This window comes from Motacilla alba, chromosome 3 (genome assembly GCF_015832195.1).
Source record: "Motacilla alba alba isolate MOTALB_02 chromosome 3, Motacilla_alba_V1.0_pri, whole genome shotgun sequence".
NCBI lineage: Eukaryota > Metazoa > Chordata > Aves > Passeriformes > Motacillidae > Motacilla > Motacilla alba.
Window position 1 is genome coordinate 55,627,807 of NC_052018.1, and position 21,185 is coordinate 55,648,991.

A 21,185-nucleotide genomic window follows, 5' to 3' on the forward strand; every position below is an offset into this window, starting at 1 on the left:
TGCCACCGCCTGGTGGTGGCGGCTACCTGAGGATTTACTTTGCGAGGCAGGATGCAATTTGGTGCTAAATCAGCTTAGCTGTAGAGGGAGTCTGTCGTCAGTCTGCGCTCCGGCTGCTTTTCTTGAGCTTAGCGAGAGGAGAGCGTGGGGAAGCGTGCTGCGCACTCCAAGGGTTAAGCTTGCCTGGAGGAGGCTGTGTGCAAGGTCACTCGGCAGCCACGCAATCACTGCCGAGCACTGAGCACACGTGAGCGGGAGTCAGGAGGTCAGAAGGCGCTCTCTTCTGCCAACAGCACGTAGTTGATGTTCCTTGTGCCGTAACAGGACGGCTTTTCCTAGCGCGCAGGTAGACTTTTAAAGATACAGTGCTTTTCCTCCCCGAACAGTAGAATGTTTCCCGTTACTTCTACTGCATTAATTGTAGAGGGTTTCAGGTTGATACTTTCACAGAATACAAACTTATTTTTTAAGACATTCCCTTGTTAAAAACCACCAAAGTCTTTTGCATCCTACAAGTCTGTATTTTTAAAATTAGGTAGGTCAGATTAAGTATAAACAACGTTTGTACTTCAAGGTAAACCTGCAGAACAAACAACAGAGTTAGGCAGACATAGAAATCTTAGCTGGGAAACACAAAGGAATCCAGTCCACTTGCCTAAGAAGTGCAGTCTGCAGGGCCCACATCCTCACAGTGCCTGCGTGTCCCACTTGCTCCAGCTGTTTCCTCCCCTTTCCCAACACCTGCTGGCACAGTCCCGGCTCTGGGTGGTAACACTGTCCAGTCAAAAAGTTCTGTAAGGAAAAGATATTACCAAAATTCACATCTTTATGCAAATGCTTTACATAAAGGGATGGCAGAGACATCTTTAAAGCCCAGAGTAAAACCTATTCATAAAGTATATGAGTTGTATGACATAGGGTCATCAACTGAGAACTAAAGGAATGGCTCACATGTTCTTTTATTTGGATGGCAAAGTTTAGAGCTACATTTTAGTAGTACGTTTCTCTCAATTCTGCAAACACATGCACAAAAAAAATTGGTGCTTGACTTCTAGCATCTGCTCAGCAAAAATATACAGTGAAAACAAAGCCTACAAAGAAAATGTGACACTCAAAGTCTCCTGCCCAGAAGTACTATTTGGAGAACTCACAAGAACATTTCTCAGAGTTAGGGTTCCATCTAGTGGAGAAAATGAAGTTTGGGTCTTTACATGACCAAAACACCAATAAAACACCAGGGTCAGAAGATGAAGAATAATACTCATTAATAACTCCCAGGACTGATTATTTAACAAAGACTAGAGGCGTTGTAGTCAACTTAAGAATTTCCAAGTTCTTACTTGGCACATTTTTATTTCCTTTATATCAAGAACCTTACAAGTTCTCATGTCCTAGTCCTGCTGACATGAGTATGCATGCTTAAAGCTGATGGGAATTTCTGCTCAGGTCAGCTGCACTACACAGATACAAATGTTGCTCATGAGAACGAGGATCAATTAGAGCATTGTCATATCACCTGTCATACCTAAAGTGGAGTTGTATTTGCTGAAAGGAAGTTGACCCCCATTCCCAAGGCCCACATTGAGTGAAACTGTACGGTTGACAACAGTGCAAGGGTGTTCATGCAAGCAGTTAGGAACAGAATGGTGTCAAGCTGGAATCTGCTTGCCAAGACCACAGCTGGGTCATGGTAGAGTATGTCTGCACAAGTGAAAATGCCAAAGTAGCCAAAGGATGTATTGAAAGTCACAAATCCTGGATTGCTGGGGTAATTAAATGGTTTCTCTGTCACAAAAAGGTTGCAGTGCTCATGGAAAAGAAAAAAAATGGAGAAAATAAAATATTAGAAAATATGTTGCATCTAACTCCTCTCAGCTCCTTCTCAACTGGCTCATCAGCAGCACTGGCATGGTCAACATTTCCTAGTAAGTTGAGGTGTGCATTCCTGGTTTCAGTAAAGTCTAATGTCTGATACAAAATGGAAAGGAAGCTATTAACAAGATGTTCCATGGGGAACCCTGCAAAGTTTCACAGCTCATTTGGCTACCACAGCAGTTGTTCTTTCTAGTCCAAAAGAACTCTAGCAAAGAAGTAGTTCTTATGTAAAATCCAGGAACTATTCACAGAAGAAACTGACTGGAAGTTGCTAAGACAGATCATTTTTCTTATTTATGGTAAAAAAGCCACCACTGAGAAGCCCTTCTAGAAGCCAGTTATGGGCTCAATGATAAATTAAAAAACTTTTGCCACAATCAAGGTCAAGAAGTCTAGTGTGAGTTTGTCAGGAGTGTCCTTGTCTCAGTTCCCCCTGAATAGCTTTAGCTGAGCATTGGGAAGAGGTGAGGAAATGGTGGGGTTTTTTCCTGCAGTAGCCCCAGAGTCCTTATAGAACAAATATTCCAGCTAGCATTTATTAGCAAAATAAATCTCCAAATCACCAAGCTAAGTCTTCATATATAATACAAACATGCATTTATCTTTTGTGTATGTATATAAATGTATACACCAGATGCCAAGTCTCCCTCCTTCAGGACTGAAGATCAGTTTTTATTGTGTAGATATGGCAGATTTTAATTATTTTTGCATCTCATTTTCAGGCACTCTCAAGATAACACAAGTGCTGGTAGACAATAAGTATTTTAAACTCTTGTTGTCTAAGAAAGTGTACAAAACTTAGGGGAAAAGTCATTTTATTGAAAACAATATTGTGCTTAGTCCTTTATAATTTCAAATTCTGTTTTTACAAGATAATGAACTTCCTTTAAAAAAGTACAGAAAATCATGGTAGCAAAATAGTAGCTTTACCCAATAATAATTCACAGCACACAAAAGCATGGAAACCAGACATCTTTTCATATACAGTGGTGCACTGTACATGGAACACAATTAAATAGGCTGACAGCTGAGTGTTACTCATCATTTAGGAGAACTTCCAAAAGAAAGGCAGTCAGTGTTTAGTGTTTCAAAAAAAAGTAATGCCTCTACAATTAAACCACAACTGGTTGTTCACTAAGGGATCACGTCCCAGCTCCAGAATAATGAAGCACTGTTAAGGCCAGTCACCTCAATACTAGGTTAAACCACAACAGCAAACAGAGAATAGAAAGTATGTTTGGCTATGTTTCATTGCCCATTAGATGAGTCCTGTCTTCATTATCACCAGGAGGATTTTGCAGGCTGGAACTGGAACTGTTCGCATAAGGAAAAGAACAGAGAGATAACACAGATTATATATTCTCTAGATACTTCTATGTGATATCAACATAATATGCAAAGAAGAACATTACATGCAAAGAACTACATGGATCACTGCGTTTGGTTCCCTACTACTGCACAGAACCATGAACTCTTCATTCCCATGATCATACAATGGTTCAGATTGAAAGGGATGTTTAAAGGTCAGCTAGTCCACATACCCTGCCATGGGTAGCAACATCTTAAACTAGACCAGGTTGCTCAGAGCCATGTCCACCCTGGGCCTGAATGTTTCCATGGATGATGCATCCCCTACCTCTCTGGGCAACCTGGTCCAGTGTTTCACTACCTCACTGCAAATTTTTTTTCCTCTTATCTAGTCTGAATCTACCTTTTTTTAGTTGTTGGTAAGGATACTAAACAGTACTAATCCCAAGGCAGACCCCTGAGGGACACCACTAGTCTGTGTCTGGACATTGAGACCTTGACCACTGCTCTCTGCATGTGACCATCCAAACAATTCCAGCTCACAGCCACCCTCCTGATGGAGGAACCATCAGTAGGGTTTGCTCATTAATGCCACGGTCTTGCTGCTTGTATAGAATAGACATTGCCTGGTTTAGCTGTCTGTTTAGGTGAGTAGGGATTTAGGAAACCATACAGACAAATTATTTAAGCAATGTTTTTACTGGTCATCTTATCATTCATTATTAGGTTGGTAGTGAGGAAAAAATGCAAGCACAGATTTCAAAGGTTTGCTTTATAAGATTGAAAGCAAAATAAAGAAAAAATATCTCAGCATACCTTTTCCTTGTTGCCTCAATGATATAAAATATTCCAGTTGCAAGACCCTTGGAGGAAACAGCCAGTTACAATTTTAGTAATTACAACAAATTTATGTAATAGCTCATAACTGCAACAGATACTAAAAAAATGTGTAATTACTTACACTTAACAGTGGCCATCCTCCTTGGATGGCTGCAGCCCATTCAAAACCCAGTTCTTCATTTAGAAATCCTCCCAGAATTGGGCCTACAAATGCCCTGCATCAAATCAAAATCAGGTATTGGCATCCCAAACATAAAAGATAACATACCATATTCTCAGAGAACTGTTTTATTGGGTTTTGTGGCCTTCCTTCATAGACTCTCACCTTTGACAACAAAGAGATTTTCTTCCACAGACCCAACTTTCGTAAAATCCACAATAAGTATGAAATTGTTGTTTGCCAAGGCCCCAGTAAATCTAACTACCTCTTCATCTGGAAACAGGATCCACATTGGAAAGCTGAATGCAGTCTTTTTCAGTAGAGAGACACAATTAAGGAACATGCGCTAAGAAAACATTTCTGCTGATCAATTCTATCATAAGAGAAATTGAAAGTTGCACTGCTCAAAATAAAAAGTTTCTAAACTTCAAGACAAAGGCCTGATGAATATAAGCAGGTGGGGTGGCACAACATCGCAGACACGGTCACTGCAAGGTTCAGCTGTGTTTAACTGCCCTGCACCTTTATGCCTGTCTAAAAATGCAGATTATAAAAGTTATGCAGTTGCTGTCTCTTTAAAAAGGTCTTACATTATGTGGCCTCTCATGACAGAAAGGGACAAAACTGTGTAAAACTAGAAAGACTTCCTGGAAGCAAGTTACATTATAAAAGCAAGCTTGATAGCAGCATAAACCTGGGGTTTGCTAACTTTATACTACCTGTCTCTGTACTAAACCCTATACCAAATAAACAGGACTGCTAGACAGCTAAATCTTGGGGGGAAAAAATGGTGCAAATTTGTGCCACTGAAACATACCTGCAGCCACAGAGGACAACAAGGACAGATAAAAATATCCTGTTAAGTGACTGCCAATAGGGGCACTCTGTCACTTCCCACTGTGTGACAGCTCTGAAGGGTCACTCAACCAGTAGCATCTTTCACTTATTTCTGGGATGACGAACCCGACTATACACAGTTACAGACACACCCTGCTAAGCAATACAAGCATAAATTTTAAAAAATGTCTGTGGCTTAAAAAGAAGATTCTACCTTAAGCTATCCCAGACAAAAGGAGGAAATGAGGAAAATGGAAAAAGGAAAACAGAATAAGTCAGGAGCAGACATCTAGCTCACTCCACCTGGTTGGACTTTGTAAAATATTAAGGTCCACATCTCTCTGTATTGAGCATGAGATATTTTAGTGAAAGGAAAAATGACCACACAAGTGCAAGCAAACATCCACTTTAATCACTGCAGTTTTTTGATATGCAGAGCAATATGTTTCAAGAAAGACAAGTTCAGAGCATTGTCAAAACAGAAGTTTTACCTTTTGTTGGGTAAAAAGCTTTAACATGCCTACCAGGCACCTGTCAAGCAAGGAACTTTTGAACCAAGGTCAACACAGTGACAGCTAGGTTTCCATGTGGCAGTAGTGTGGAACAGCTGAACTCTCATAGCTTACAAAAAAGGGGTACACTTACCCAAGGGACCACATGGCATTGAAGAGCCCAGACACCAGTCCCAGAAGACTCAGACCTTCTTCAAATCCATTCTCACTGCAGAGAGACAGACCAGTTGGGGTAGTAGAATACATACTGTGTCTCAGTCTGTAGACTGAGGTACAAGTAGACTCCCTATAGACTTTTTCCCCTCCTTTTAATTTGCACACCACATAAATAGTTAACAAGCAAAAGCGTAGAGTGGAATTTCTGTTTACTCAGTACTTTCTTCTTTACTGTCGCCCTGAAGGATTGCAGTGCCATTCCTCATCTTTGTTTTCTCCCAAGTTAAGATCACACTATCACACCAACTCCCCAAGTTTCATATGGCAAGTGTGAAACTGTGACAGGTGGCTTTTTAGAAGCAAAGACCTTGTTCTAAAAGGAACATACTAATAAGAGTAAATCAAGACCCTCCTAGGTCATTACTGAGGTACACATTTACAAAGTTATACTGGAAGGATAATGACTGGGGTACTCAGTCAGAAAAAACTAAGACAACAGAGTAGTGGAAACATTAAAGTGTTACTGTCTGCCTTTGCCTCAAAAAGGGGCAAAAAAGCCACACTTCATATTCACCCCTGAAAAACAGTTGCAGAGTCCTAGTGTCAGTGACATGAAAGAAGGGTTGGACTGAGTTACTTACTATGCACATTGCAGGATCTCTGGAAACACTGGGATAGCACTCATGCCAAGGGAAAAGCCAATCAAAACCAACACTAGCACAAACATCCATAGCTGACTGAAAGAGAGGCATTTATGAGAAGTTAGCTGAAGACTTTTCAGTAAGGACTCCATTTGACTGAAGGCTGTTGTATCAGCTCTTCCTGACTGATCAGCAAACTATGTGTCTTGAAGCCAATACTAATACTTGAAAAATCCAGTTCTATGCTTTAGAATAAAAACTTTGTAAAAGAATATGAAAAACTCATGCTCAAATTATGTATTTTCTTGTCAAATGCAGTTTATTTAATGACGTGCACATAGGGAAGAGTTAGACAGATGAGGTTAACTGAGCAATGCCTGTGCGCAAGCACTAGACTTGGTTTGTTGCAGAAGTGAAGGATTTTGAAGTTAAAATTTTGTAGCCTAATATATTACAACCAAATAGACTGAGCTAAAGAATTTCAAAGACTTTTATTTTTCTCCCCAGCTCAAATCTATGATCTAAATTTGAAACTGCACCAGTTACAAATCTATGATATTTGAAAATTAGCAACCTAGCAGGAGTTCTATGCATTAACAAGCCCGTTACTTTAACAGTATTGGTATCTATTGGTATCTACAGTATCTAACCTAGGACAAAAGGATTGTGTAGTTGTTTTGTTAATGTAGCAGAGTGTTTTGCTGTGAATTAACTTGAGAAATATGACATTACAGCATTCAGATGCAACAGTCATTGTCTTTACTAGTGAAAACAAAGCTATAATCTGTCACTTATCTCAGCAGGCTATATACAGAGAGAAGTAAAATCAGTACTGCTGCACAGCCATGCAAATAAACCCCATAGTTTAAAAACACTGACGAAACAGAAAAATTTGGAAAATAAGACAAAACGAGAACTTTGTTTTGCTGAACGGGAAATGCCACAAAACTGTGAGGGAAGGAAAATAAAAAGCAATATTCTTCCTACCATACACATTAACATGAACACAGTAACACTAAAAAGCAAAAGAAAAGGATCTATTTTATGAAGCTGTAAAATCTCCATTTTCAGATGCTTTCGCAGCTTTACATTCACATTCTCATGCTACACATCAAAAAACAACCATGTTTCATGCTCAAAGGTAGAAGTTAAAAACCAGATCTGTTTCATGGTCAGAGCTGCTAATTGCAGACTTACGGACATACATGACTAGGGTTGAAAACATCGCATAATGGGACAGGCTCAGGTAGAGGCAGTACCTTTCAATGTGCAGTACAGGAGCAGGTCCTAGCATGAAAAGGCACACTGCTGTCATTAAGTCTCCAAATATCAGCAGCCACTTCCGGATGTACTGTGTAAGAAAGGGAAAAGCTATGCAATTTAAAATTTGGAATCTGTCATGTACATCAAAAAACAACGAATTCTTGTTTCCTCACTCCAGATGCAATCACTGGCAGGAGTGGCTTAGTACAGAGACTTCAGGATACTGATCCTTCTCAGTTAGCAAAGTATTTTAGGTCTTAGTCTTCTTTAATGTAAGAAACACCCTGTATCATTTTATGATGATCTTTAAGTTCCTTCCAACCCAGGCCATTCTATGATTCAATGTAATTCTCATGTACAAAGGGCATTACTAGTTTGTGTCAGGAAAAAAGTATCAGAAAATTGTCACTGTCCTTCAGGCATAGTATTCAAAGTGTAGGTTTCCTTGGTCAATTAGCACTGGCTGTCAAACAGTCAGTTTTAGGTGTACCACTGTCAAAGTCTCTTTCTATGGTGCTGTGAAGAGCTAAAGGACCAGGCTAAAGAATAGACAGCCCACTGTGCTGATCTAATTTGAATATTATACTTTTTAAGAAATAAAGTCAATACAGCTAACCACAACATATTTACTCCTCTTCTCAAAAACTAATAAAATTAGATGTGGTTAAAAGCATAGATAACTGGGACATCTTTTCATACTCTCTCTTCCATATTACTTTGAAAAAAGATTGTGCTTAGTCCACTAGAAAAGCTCAGCACACTTCAGCTGCTTGTCCAATTTCCTTTACTGACTTGGACAATCTTAAATTACCCTGGATCTTGCAAAAGAGACCTCCCACGTAGCAGTAATGGGTGCATGTGCAAGGTCTTGAAAGGCAGATCCCTTTACAAGACCAGGCCTAGATCCTTTGTTTCATCCACTGTTCCCCACCTCTAAGCAAATGCACGGAGTGCTTTAGTCACCCTGCACACACAGCAGGGTAGGACTCACCGGCAGTTTGTCGCTCACGAGTCCAAGGAGAGGAGAAGACAGGGAGTACGAGAGTGCCAAACCAAGGAACACCAAGCCCACATAACCAGCTGGGAGTTTGAACTATGGAAAGGAAGATAAATAAAACAAAAACCAAGATAAACCATATATGCTACGTTCATTAAGGACAATCCAAGAATTATATATTAAGTGAAAATACTGAAATGTGCATTTTGAAGTATTTTACTGATACCTTACAGAGGGGCTTTTCACGTATTTGAAATCATCCACAGAGTTTCAGTTTCATTGCTTTCACCAACACTTTTTAAGCATGGAGTGGTGGAGACACCTGACACAACTGTACTCATAATAAAGCCTAAATAATGTCAGGAGGAAACATTATGCTATGTCCCCTACACCAGCACACTGGATTCTAACATTACAATCTGACATACTTGAAACAGACACTTCAGATACTGAAATTTCAATGGATTTAGTCTCTACCTCTCCAATCATTACTTTTATTTGCATTAGAAAAAAATAAGTACTGTATTCATCCATTGTTAATCAGGACATCTTAAAAATAAGTAGTGCCATAAAACTCAACTCCAACTTTTCAACCATAGGATGATTTTTATGAGAAGGAATAAGAGGTTTTTTGCTGACACTCTGAGGCCCACATTTTCCTAATACAGACACAGATTTCTGCATTGAAACAAAATGTGCAATGAATCAAAAGCACCTGAGTTTCTCAAATAAGTGCATTAACTAAGAATTAGAAGGTATTCCAAGATGTTTCATATGGTATATACTACATAAATATTCACTATTTCCTTGTCATATGCAAATATGTGATAATAACTCTAATTTAGTGGTTAGAATACCTGCCAAGAGGGCCACAGCCCTTTGACAGCAAGTATCTGTCAGCACAGAGCAGAGGGAAAGCAGAAGAGCTGAAGAAGCACACAGACTCTACAGTGGGATAATTTCAGATCCCTCCTGGGAGATGGAAGATGTACATTCACATCTCCACTGATGAAAGAAGTTCATCCTGGACAAGTGCTTAAAGTACAGACTAGGCAGACAAAAAGTAGCACAGCCATCTGTGATACATTACCCCTTGGAAAAACAATTCATAAATAAAGCCCTCAAAGACCATTGCTTAATTTTACCTAGGAACAGAATCTTAAAGGGGTTCACATCAAGAGATGTAACCCTCTTACAGAGTCATGTCAGTGACTGCAATAGCTTTCAAGAATTTGATTTCAGGAAGGAAAATTCCCTTTTTTACAAAAGTAGTTTCTATGCCCTATTTAGAGATGGTACTTTGCAGCTGAAAGACATTTAAGTGGGGAAAGCCCATTCTAAAAGGCCTTACACTTCTTCATTCTCAAAGTTATCAAGACCCAGCAGAAAGAGATGGTGCAATAGATATTGACTTATCAGTACTGTGGAAATCAAGTTATTTGAAATTCATGCAACTAACAGTTAACTAAAGCATTGTTAATTGGATGAAGTTCAATTTTGTTAAGGATATTTACATTTATAACCAGTTACTATTTATTGAGTCAAGACTTCATTGCATGTTAGCAGGACTTACCTTCTTTAAGACAAATAGAGATATTGTGGGATCAAAAAAACCCAAGCATGCACTTAGAGAAAATATAGTGAGACAGAGTATTAGGACTTTTGGCAGAAGAATGAGCTTCCAAAATGATTCCTTCCTAGGAGTCGAATCTGTTTCAATAGAAGAGGGGGGGAAACGGCATTATTTTCAGCAGCATAAGCTCATGATTGATCTTCTTGCTTTAGAAAATAAATAGTATTTCCCTTTTTTTAGTCTTCTTACTCCTGTTGCACAACAGATGAAAGTCAATAGTTGATTATTACATGCTACACTATTTTTATAGTAAAAATTAAAATTCAATAGGGGAAGAAGAAAAGCATACAATTTAGATTCCAACACTGCAAATCCCCAACTTGAAAAGAACTAAAACATGTACTACTCCAATTATGTGAAAAAAGTATTTGCTTCTCTGCTAGCAGCTATACAATGAAATTCTCGTGGATATGTCTCAGCTTGATACATGAATACATATATGAACAATTCATATCCAATAAAGGAAACATGCTTTGAGAGTAAGATTACTATTTATCAATTGAGATCTATCCAAGTTTTTAAACAACTAACTGAACTGCAGCGTGTTCAATTTGTACTCCAGGAAACTTATTTCAAATGTCATGGTTATGTGGGAATTTTAAGTCAGGCCCTCTTCCTTATGGTGTTTCTCCTAGAATACCTGAATGTGGTCTCAAAGAATACAAAGAACTGAAAGTTCAAGCATTCTCATCCACGGGCTCAGAGCTAACATTTATGTAACATACTTCCAAACTGGCAGTGATATCATGACAATTTCAGAGCTTGGGGAGGTCAGGGGGGAAAGTCAGCAGCAGCAACACATGTTTAATCATTTTAAGTTTCTTCTAAAAGCCAATATACTTGAAGTTATTCACCGTGGTTTTCATATTAAAGGATGAAAAAAAAAGTAAAGGAGCATTTCAAAGTTACTAACTTTTTTTTTTCTCTAGAAAAGAGTAACAGAACTGTAACCTTACAATTATAGTCTTGCATGAAAACTTATCTTTAAGTTAGTTTTCTGTCCAAGCAGGATCATCTAAAATTTAATAAATTTATATGACCTCCAGCACTTCATTAAATCCCTCCTTTATTAACTTTAACATTCTTTCATGTTAATCAGATCCTGCACTGTTCAGTACAAATAAACACTTTTTTTTTTCTTCCTATAATTAGTTTTCCCCTCCACTGTTAACTCCTCAAACATATTGAGTTCTCCTGTTTTAGGCAAAATCTGTCTCCAGCTTTTCTTCAACTAGCTGCAATGACAAACCTATAGGAAGTAGACACAACTAATCCTTTACAAGCCCTAAATCTAAGACAAAAGAAAACAAAAATATATCTCAGCTCACTTCCATACAAAGTTCCTACTGTTTGCAGAAATGAGCATGAGGAGTTAATTCCAGGCCATCTCATGAATTTAGGTTAGCATTAAACATGACCCTGATCAAGGTGACAAGCTAATTCAACTGGAGTTTTGCCCTCTGACTTGGATCAGACTCTAGAAGCTGACACTTTTTTAAAGACATTCAAGTACATGAGAAGTTAAGTTGAATGAAGGAAGCGGGTGGAAGGATGCTTACCATATCTTGGCAATATGCACATATTCACAGGCACCAAAGCCAAAACTATGCATCCCAGCGCGATGAAAGGGACCTCGTAACCAAACGATTGATACAAAAAGCCACCCAAAGGTGGGCCCAACACCAGTCCAAGTCCTGAAAAAATTTCAAGACTGCCCTAAAGCATAAAGAAGCAAGCAGAAATTAAGTCAGTATGTTGAGAAAATACAATGCAACACTACAAAGCAAGCCGTGTGTCTGAGGAGCAGTACAACATATCCAGGGTAGTGAAAAACAAGACACTGCATTGCCAGGACAGGAGCTAGTAGTGACCTTCACAGGGTGGGATAACAAAAGGAATTCCACAGTTATGTGTGTGACAGCCATGACCTCTTTTGCTTCTCTACAGAGAACCACCTGTACTGACTCCTGTACAGCATTCACAACTCTGCTGTCACCTAACAGAACTCAGTCTCGAGGCAAGACAAATGCTCTAGTAGCAGAAAGCATCCACAGGACAGCTCAGGCTGAAGGGATCAGCTCTCCCACCTGCCATTACACTCCAGCTTGAGGGAAAGGATCTAAACAAACGTACTCATATGGGTCATCATCTCATGGGATCAAGTACATATGCCAAGTTAAAGCTTTCTCTGCATAAACAACAGTTTGGACTCACTCCCTAGGGGTAGGAAAAAATAATGAAACTGCAATGGGGACAACTCAGATTGTTTTGGATATAATTTAATAATCTGATATGTTTTATAAGATATTGATTTGTAAAAGGACAGTAATACAGATATATCTTGTGCTACAACGTCATAGTCACCATTGTCAACATCTGCCTCAACACTTGATTAATCAATGCTTACACCACCAGGAAGAGCTGGTGGTAATAACTGCTTACAGATAAAAGTTTTGATAACTTCCAGAACCCAGAAAGATACTCCAGGTAATTATCCTCATCTTTAATTTTACTGATACCAGTCAGAGTATCAAATGTCCTGAAAACAGAGTCAGCAAAAGCCAAACTCTTTATCCTAGGTCAGTCGAGGGTTGCAACCTTTTTCTTTCCTAGCAAAGAAAATAACTAGGCATGGCCATTAACATCACTGCATCCAGATGATGCTTGCTCACGAGCCATAAAAAACATTTGATTTTTGAGACTTTGGTTCAAATAATTTACATAATTTGTGGCTGTACATCATTTAGCCCTTCTAAATTAATGAAGTTGGGAGGGCATGGGGGGAAGCTAAGACACTGCAGTAGTACAGATCAGAGGATAAGATAAACATGATACTGTAAGAGAAGTGAGATTGCTTATGTTCTGAAGTCCACACCTCCTCCCTCCACAGAGGGATCACACTGACAGATGCTCAACTTCCCACTCCCACAAGGCTCATGTGGCTATATTTAATAACTTCCCCATATACCCTCTAGGGTACCCAACAAGTAAAAAGAAGGCTGAAAACTTGTACCAAAACGGTAAGGAGACGAAAGGTGCTTTCCAGCATCTAGCACAATCAATAAGGACAATGGAGAGCAAGGCTAAAAAAGTCTCATCCACTCTTTCAGGCTTCAGTTTTACCCTAGGATGCACCTTGCTCAAACAATCAGCTCTTTCTTCTGCCTCCTGCCTCAGAGCTCACAGTAACAAAAACTCTCCATCATGCCCATTTAAAGACACTAAATCTACATGAATAAATATGAAGAGGTTTTATTCTCACACAGAGCAAGACACTAGAGCACACAATATGGTAAAAAGACAAACATTTAGAAGTCATCTGTCTTTTTACAGCACCCTTTCTAGATTTTAAACAAAGGTAGGTACCAAGCCACAGCTGTTTAGCATTTCTGATTCTGGTCTTGAGATGACCTTCACCACCACATATCATTTTCACCCATGCATCCATGATTACTGTACTGCCATAACAGAAACTCTTTTCTTTTTAATTCTGATTATAAAATGGGTAACTAAGTCCCTTTAAGTCAACATTAATTTACTTACCTATTTAAATTATATTTTAAAAATTGCAAACAGGAAACCTTAACCTTATTGACTGAATAAATCCAAAACATGATTACAATATATAAATTGCTCCAATGAAAAGGTCAGCTAATCACTGCTGACACAACTTAGTAGGTTTCTTTCCAGTTATAAAGACACACTCCTGTAGATATGTATTTATAAAAGTAATTAAACAAAAAATATCAATAAAAGCAGAAAATCAGAAAATTTTCTAATTTTATTTAATGTTCTTAAATAAGATATCAACATTTGATCACTCATTATTATTTAACCCAGTTATTTCTGACAGAATATATCTGAACTGAAAATCAGAATGTATTGAAGAATAGACAGAGAAAGCAGTATTTTATTAAACACAGAACTTTTCTTTAACACCTTAAAAACCCAACTAAAAAAGGACAATATCTCTGTTTGAAATGAATTGTTGATGACCAGAAATACTGCCCTCCAGATTTCAAGGAATTCTAGCTCTCATCTTTTCATACATAACTTTTATCAACAGATTAGAAAAATTAAGCCAAAGTTGTTTCAGTTTTGCATCTTTCAGTCATTTAAATCAACACAATTTGAATTAATTTAACCATTTTTAATAAATTCACATGGATCCTTACTATCCAGGTAGAAGTAGTCACTAAAAACTGTACTAGTATTTTATTGCACTAGTATTTTTTCTTGATTTTCACTGAAGAGATAACTACTGCCACTAATGGTCAGCTATCTTCAAAGCACAAGCAACTAATATATACTGCTTAATTTATATCTAACCAGAGTTATGCTAAGGTTTAAACTTGTTCTAGGATGGTGATTCTGGATTACAAACAAAACATTACATGATGATTTCAAATAAGCCTGCAAACGAGACAACAAATTTTCTCCTGATTTTAGGCTGCCCACTGGCAATTGGTCATATTGCTGGAAGTCAGCTGTAACACTGCTTTCTGAACTTACCAGGACAGTAGCTATATTAGTGGGAAATGCCTTTGCAAGGATTGAGAACGATGCTGTAATTGCTGCTGCAAAGCTTATTGCATCCATTGTTCTTACTAAAAAGCAGAAACCAATGAACATTGGTCCACTTGGCACCTTGTCGAGCATTCTGGAAAAGAAAAATCCCAAGAGTAAACTGGATCTCTCTCAGGATGGAAGAAGCCATCTACTAAAGGTCCTAGAGCATAATTTCTTGCTCATTAAAAGACACAGTTACGAGACACTCAATGCTTTCTATTACCACTTATCTTTGAACCACATCAGTGAAATTATTCTACCAAACTATTTCTGGAAGCTTTCTCCTTTCCCCCTTTACTTGGCAGTGAATAGAGCGTGAAAACCGTAATCTGTGAAAAACTCCAATGCCACCTTTGTTGCATTCCATAGTTTTTCCAAGCACCTGATGCAATATGTTAGAATTAACTAATAAGAGATTCCTTCATTGCTAATAAAACATTTATTTTGCTAAAATTAGTGACTTAGCATCTCCACCTGACAGGCGAAGCTTCCCATTTAAGCCAAATATTTTTAAGGAAAGAATAATTAAAATATTATGCAGAAATAGTTTTCTTCTTGCTGCACCTTTGACAGGCTTCTTGCTGTCCATGAACTACTATTTAAATTCTCTCGCTGTCCATGAACTACTATTTAAATCCTCTAATTTCAAAGTAGTAAACAGACTCTGAAACCTAGTGAAAGGAAGAAGTGTTCATTCTGCTTTACAAGAGGTAATAAAAATTAAAGATGCAAGAACTTAGATTACCTAACCAACACACAAAAGATGCCCGAGCGTTTCTAATTTTGTGTCCATCTTTTCATATGGATGAAAATGATCAGAAGACAAATGCAACAAAACTGAGCAACAGAAATTACTTACCCAAACAGAATGGTCACACATCCTGAAACAAACATCCCTGACACAAACATGAATTTTGCTCCAATTTGTGAAAGCTGTAAATTAAATACCATTTTTACATGTTAGTATTTCAAGGAAAGACCAAAAATTTTCAATGTAAGTTACTGTTAAGAAATCAAAAAATTATGGGAACTTTATAGCACTTGTAACTAAAAGATTGGGAAACACTGCTTCTGCTGGTGTGCCTTCATTCAATAATGAACCTAAAAATACTCTGAACGGTTAAGGGACTTAACCCAGTTTTAGAAAGGTAAGACAATGCTCCAGTTAACTATTTCACAGCAGCATGCTGCAGATTCTGCAGAGCAGCAGGTTACGGCAGCATTCCTCATTATACACAAGCAGAAAGTTTGTTTCCAAACCTCCCCTCCAGCACTATCACTGACTGAGGCAAGGCCAGCAATACCCATCACGTATGTGGCTAGTGAGAGTCAACGCAAGCTGATTTTGAAGCAAATTTATGACAACCCTTAACAGCACAAAGCTTTGGCATGGGAAGAATGGTACTTTCAGGCCTCCCCCATTCATCACCAGGGAAGGACCCCACCTTTTTTCATTTCAGACTCTCCCACCAGAGTGAAGGATGACAGGAGGCATGGCATAAAGCAAACTCGATCCCGCAGCAAAGTACAGCTGAGCCTCTAATTCCATGCTGCAACTTCCCCTCAGGACAGTAGGCATTTCAGGCCCTTTTTTTGTCCAGGCCTGAACAAAGTCCCTGCCTTTCAGCCATTATTACTAAAGCCCATATTTTGCTGAGTTTCACCAAAACCCGCAGGATCTCTGATTGCTGCACTGTCCAGGTCTATTGATGCTCACTTCAGCTGTCTGCAGTGAGGATGGCACATTGACTCTCTTGCCTGTAAAGTACTTGGTGAGGCTTGTGCCATAGCTGAATACAACTAAAGGCACCAAGACTTGGGCTTAGTAATGGCACTTATGTGACACTTTATGAGCCATCTTAGCACCAGAGGAAAGCACTCACCACAGGGTCAACAAAGAGGCTGCCCAGTCAAAGACAGAGATGATTTTGAACTGCTGCTCTGCAGCAGCCCCAGCTTAGGGAATGATCCTGAGCAGCCCTAGCAAATAATGCATAGACAGCAGTGCTGCAACACATAAACAAACAAACATTTCTATAACTTATTTGTGATTTCTTCAACATGAGAAAAATCCTGAATCTGTGGGAAAGCTCAAGTTACGAGAACTGGAAAAATTTCTCTCATATTAATATAGAATGAAGTTGAAGGGGAAACTGAGTTAAGCAGCAGAAAGTCATAACAGGAGCAAATGTTAAAAAAAAAAAAAAAAAAAAAAGACAACATACCAGAAAAGAAGAAGAGGTGCAGCTAACTAAAGAAAGAAACAAGACAAAAACAAAACACCTTAATGTCGCCAAAGGCAAACTGAATATATAAGTAATTGCCACAAATAAAAGGGGGGGTAGAAGAAAGGAGGTCATAGAAGGCAGAATTGATCATCAGATTACTCTAAAGCAAACAGAACAGTTAAACAGAGAAGCAAAACAGTTACATGTCTGTGGCCCAACGCTATTCTCAGAAACAACAGAAGAGTACTGACAGGACTTAGATCACATTAGACTGACTGGTCAGACTCCAGTTACTGCAGACAGAAAACTGCAGTAGCACTACTGAAAAGACATCTCTTTTCTCAGGCTTGCAGAACTGCCTTCATGTACCAACCTGTGTCACCACAGAAAAAAGTTACAGCTTCAATTATACTTACATAATTTCCCAATATTAAAGAAGTCAAGAAATTGAACAAAGCAAAACATCCAAAAATCAGGCCAACAATTGTGTTACTGGCACCTTTTTTTTCTGCCTGCAAAAAAGATCACAAGCATGTAAAGACTCAGTCAAATTCTTCAGGTGAACAACATTCATGCCTTGCATATTTAAATCTTTTTAATGTCTATTAATGCAGTTAGAAAGCAATTTCTTTTCTCAAAGGCAGTAGGGGCTCCTAAGGTAACAACACAATTAAAAGACATGTTGCACTTCTAATATGTCATCAAGGGAAAAGCAATGTTAATTTGTCAGTGAATGAAAGTGTGTTATTTGTTGAACAGGCAGCCAGATATATAAAGGTGGCCTCAATAGGTGTGCAAGGGCACTAGCTACAAAACTTTGATCCCTTGCACAATGAGTGGGCAGTAGAAGGAGATATCTGTTATCTTCACTGCGACATGCCCCCCCGTAACAAGCACCAGACAAATTTTTACTTATTTAGCTGGCCAAATATACTCCCTTGGGCACAAGCAGTACACAGGAATATTTAGAGAAAAAGAATATTTCTTTGTAAATACTTGGTAACAATTTGGTCATTAGAGAAATGGACTTCTGCTGCAAAGGCACCATGACCATCTTTTTCTTTGTTGTATGCATTCAACATAAGCAGAGATTTTATTTTTTTTCCCCCTTCCTAGGTCAGGAAGTTAGCACAGTTAATGATGGCCCAGAATGAGTTAACAGAGGAAGCTATAAAGTCATTGAGAAGCTAGGGCACAGAAATGCAAGTCAGGACATTGGCAGAGTTTAATCTCAGCTCTACAAAACTACTATGCAACATTGAGCAAAAAATTATTTCACTTCTCCAAGATCCACTTTGACTTGTATCTCATCTCATTAGTTCGCTGTCTCCTCTGCAGTCATAGGGAAGATTAATCCATGGACAAGATCCAGGTCACCATTTTATGCACGGCAGCTACACCAACATCATGCTATCACTGAATTCCCACAACTGAAAAGTCTTAACTCGGAGCTTACAGCCAGGCATAAATGTCCCATAGAGGTCAAGATATTTCTAAAATTTCAACATGCAAAAAAGCAATGTAGAGAGTAGTTAAGTTGTGTGTTTACCTCTGAAGGGAAAAAGGGTCCCAGAATTGAGTAGCACATCATTGAACTGAAATTTATAGAAGCTGCTGCAACTATTGTAAAAAGCTGTTCTCTGGTAAGCCGTCTTGATTCCTCACCAACTGCTTCTGACACGCCATCATCTAAAAATACCAAATAAAAATTATAACAAAGTATTATAAGCTGACAGAGGGGAACGATTTACAAACGAGGTTGGAAAATTACAATCCACACTAAACTAGTACCCTCCCGGCTCTGAGAACGGAGCCGTGCTGCCTTTTACCCCGTGCAGGAGCGCAGACCTGGCCGCGGCGCAGGTGCCGGCAGCCGCCCCTCAGCCCGCCCCGGAGGCGCTGGGCTGCAGCCGGAGCTCCCCGCCGCGCCGCCGGCCCGGCCCCGGCGAGAGACCCGGCCCGCTCCCTGCGCTCCCGCTCCCGGCCCGGCCCGGCCCGGCCCGGCCGCAGCCCGCGAGGGAGCCGCTACCCCGGCCCGGGCCGTGCCGTGCCGTGCCGTGCCGTGCCGGCGGAGGAACGCGGGGACTGCCCGCCTCCCACCTGGGGGCAGCTCGCCGCCCGTGCCGCCCGCCGCCCGGCTGCCCATGGGGCTGCAGCGGCGCCTCCCGCCGCACGTGTGGCAGCGCCCGCGGGCTCCGCGAGCACCGGGAGCAGCGCCAGCCCGGCCGCCGGCACTGAGCATGCCCGGCCTGCGGAGCGGCCGCCGGGACTGCCCGCACGGGCCCGCAGAGCGCCGGGCTTGCCACGGTCCCACGGCAAGCTGCCGGCAGCCGGGCTACGCCGCACACCTGGCCCAGGGCATGCACGATACAGTGCTAAGATTGGTAGACCGAGCAAGATCGCCGATTATTACAGAGCCTCCGGCAAGTTGCAGGATTCATTACACAAGGGCTTAACGGCAGTGTTGCTGCAAGAATAATAGCTGTAAACTGGCCAGGAGTAAATTCAAGCTGGAGATGAGGAAGAGGTGGTATAATCACTGCATTGGCAAAAGGTCCTATCCACAGGGCGGGAAAGTGAGGAAGGACATGGGGTGAGAGCTGAGGATAACTTCCAAACATAGTGAGACAGTTGTTGTTTACCTGTTGCTTGGAGAGGAAAACCAGTAATCACACCTTAAAAGAATTATTTTAACTAAGCTATCAGTATTCCATCTAGTCACCAGTTACTATATTAAGATGCTTAGAAAGGACATTTCAGAACAAATGTTGCCATGTACCTAACTTTAGAATCTCACACTCCACATGACAGGAAAAAGCAGAACTACTTTCTTACCACAAGATTAGAAAACTTAGAAGCTATTTAGCAGCCACAAAGAAAACCAGCAACATGTTCCTTTGCTGGAGCCTAGTTTGAGAATATATTTTGTGTGGCATGTATTATGGCTGTTGAAAAGTCCCTAAGAATACCTTGAACTTTCCCTATCTGCTTCCAGTAAAAGACACAACCGTAAATCCTTTCCATAGATATTGTCTCTTCAGCAGCCTTACCCCCCTCCACAACAACAAAAAAAACCCCACAAAAAAACCCCCCAAAAAACCAAAAAACAAACAAAAAAAAAAAAAAGAAAAAGAGGAAGAGCACTTGCAAGTTATCATGAGTTCGCAAAAGGATAATAACAAAAGCATGATATATCCAAAATATGACACACAAGTAGAGTGAATAAGAGAAGCTTATAGAGAAAGAATAAAACTGTGGCAAGAGAATAAAGCATTTTTTTTGGTGGCTGGAAATGCAGTCAATTATCTTCAGGAGATCAAACAATTCTTACTCCAACTTCTTGCTCTTTCGAGTCAGCTCTTAACTCCACAGCTTCCAACTGTTTTCAAATCCCAATCATCCTTTCATTACTAATTACATATGAGTAACCCAACAAAGCCTATAGAGTCAGATTTCCACAAAGTCAGTGTGCACAGAAGGCTGAAGTGTGAGAAGTAGCAGGGATACAAGACTCCAATAGTGAAACATGGCTACAAAGGTCCTTGCTTATGCACTGCTCATTATTGCCAAAAGAAACTTGTTAATAGAAAATGTTGGTTAATTCTTCACATATTCTTAGTAAGCTATCATTGTGATTTAACACCAGTCAGCAACTCAGCCCTACATCCTCTGATTCACTCCCTCCCAGTGGGAGCAGGCAAAGAATCAGAAGAGCGAAAGTTAGAAAACCTATGTGTTGAGATAAAGACAGTTTAACTGGTGAAGGAAGAGCCATGCATGCAAGCAAAGCAAAACAAGGAATTTCTTCACCAATTCCCATGGGCAGGCAGGTGTTCAGCAATCTCGAGGAAAGCAGGGCTCCACCACATGTAACCACCACTTGGGAAGACAAATGCCATCACTCCAAATGTGCCCCACTTTCTTCTTCTTTCCCCAGCTCTGCATATGGTGAGCATAGCATCATACAGTATGGGATATTCCTGTGGTCAGCTGGGGTCAGCTGTCCTGGCTGAATCCCCTCCCAGCATCTAGTGCATCCCCAGCTTCCTCACTTTTGCAGTGGGCTGAGAAGCAGAAAAGGCCTTGGCTCTGTGCAAGCACTGCTCAGCAGAAACTAAAACATCCCAGCGTTATCAACACTGTTTACAGCACAAATCCAAAACACA

General features: G+C 40.0%; 2 protein-coding genes across 5 annotated transcripts in view; both read right to left on the reverse strand.

Annotated features, from left to right (window-relative positions):
• The window catches only part of LOC119699435 (pantetheinase-like), a 28,369-nt gene extending 25,829 nt beyond the window's left edge, over window positions 1–2,540 (reverse strand). Inside the window, exon 1 of one of the 3 annotated variants that reach the window (XM_038132929.1) lies at window positions 39–2,540. In XM_038132929.1, coding sequence (XP_037988857.1) covers window position 39 — 1 coding nt within the window. In that variant the 5' untranslated portion in view covers window positions 40–2,540. Of the gene's footprint in view, window positions 1–26 lie in introns of all 3 variants that reach the window. The other 2 variants (XM_038132928.1, XM_038132930.1) reach the window with 2 other exon arrangements.
• Window positions 2,541–2,832: 292 nt separating this feature from the next.
• On the reverse strand, window positions 2,833–20,877 carry SLC18B1 (solute carrier family 18 member B1). 2 transcript variants are annotated; one of them, XM_038132934.1, is made up of 14 exons: window positions 20,830–20,877; window positions 18,569–18,708; window positions 17,436–17,531; window positions 15,651–15,724; window positions 14,735–14,882; window positions 11,782–11,938; window positions 10,163–10,299; window positions 8,584–8,685; window positions 7,589–7,680; window positions 6,330–6,425; window positions 5,666–5,740; window positions 4,145–4,238; window positions 4,000–4,046; window positions 2,833–3,189 (listed from the first exon to the last, which is right to left on the reverse strand). In XM_038132934.1, the coding sequence occupies exons 1-14, from the start codon at window positions 20,837–20,839 to the stop codon at window positions 3,117–3,119; spliced, it is 1,341 nt and encodes a 446-aa protein (XP_037988862.1). In that variant the 5' UTR covers window positions 20,840–20,877; the 3' UTR covers window positions 2,833–3,116. The 2 variants fall into 2 exon arrangements, with proteins under 2 accessions (XP_037988862.1, XP_037988861.1); XM_038132933.1 differs by lacking the exon at window positions 20,830–20,877 and adding an exon at window positions 19,120–19,264.
• Between the last annotated feature and the right edge of the window lie 308 nt (window positions 20,878–21,185).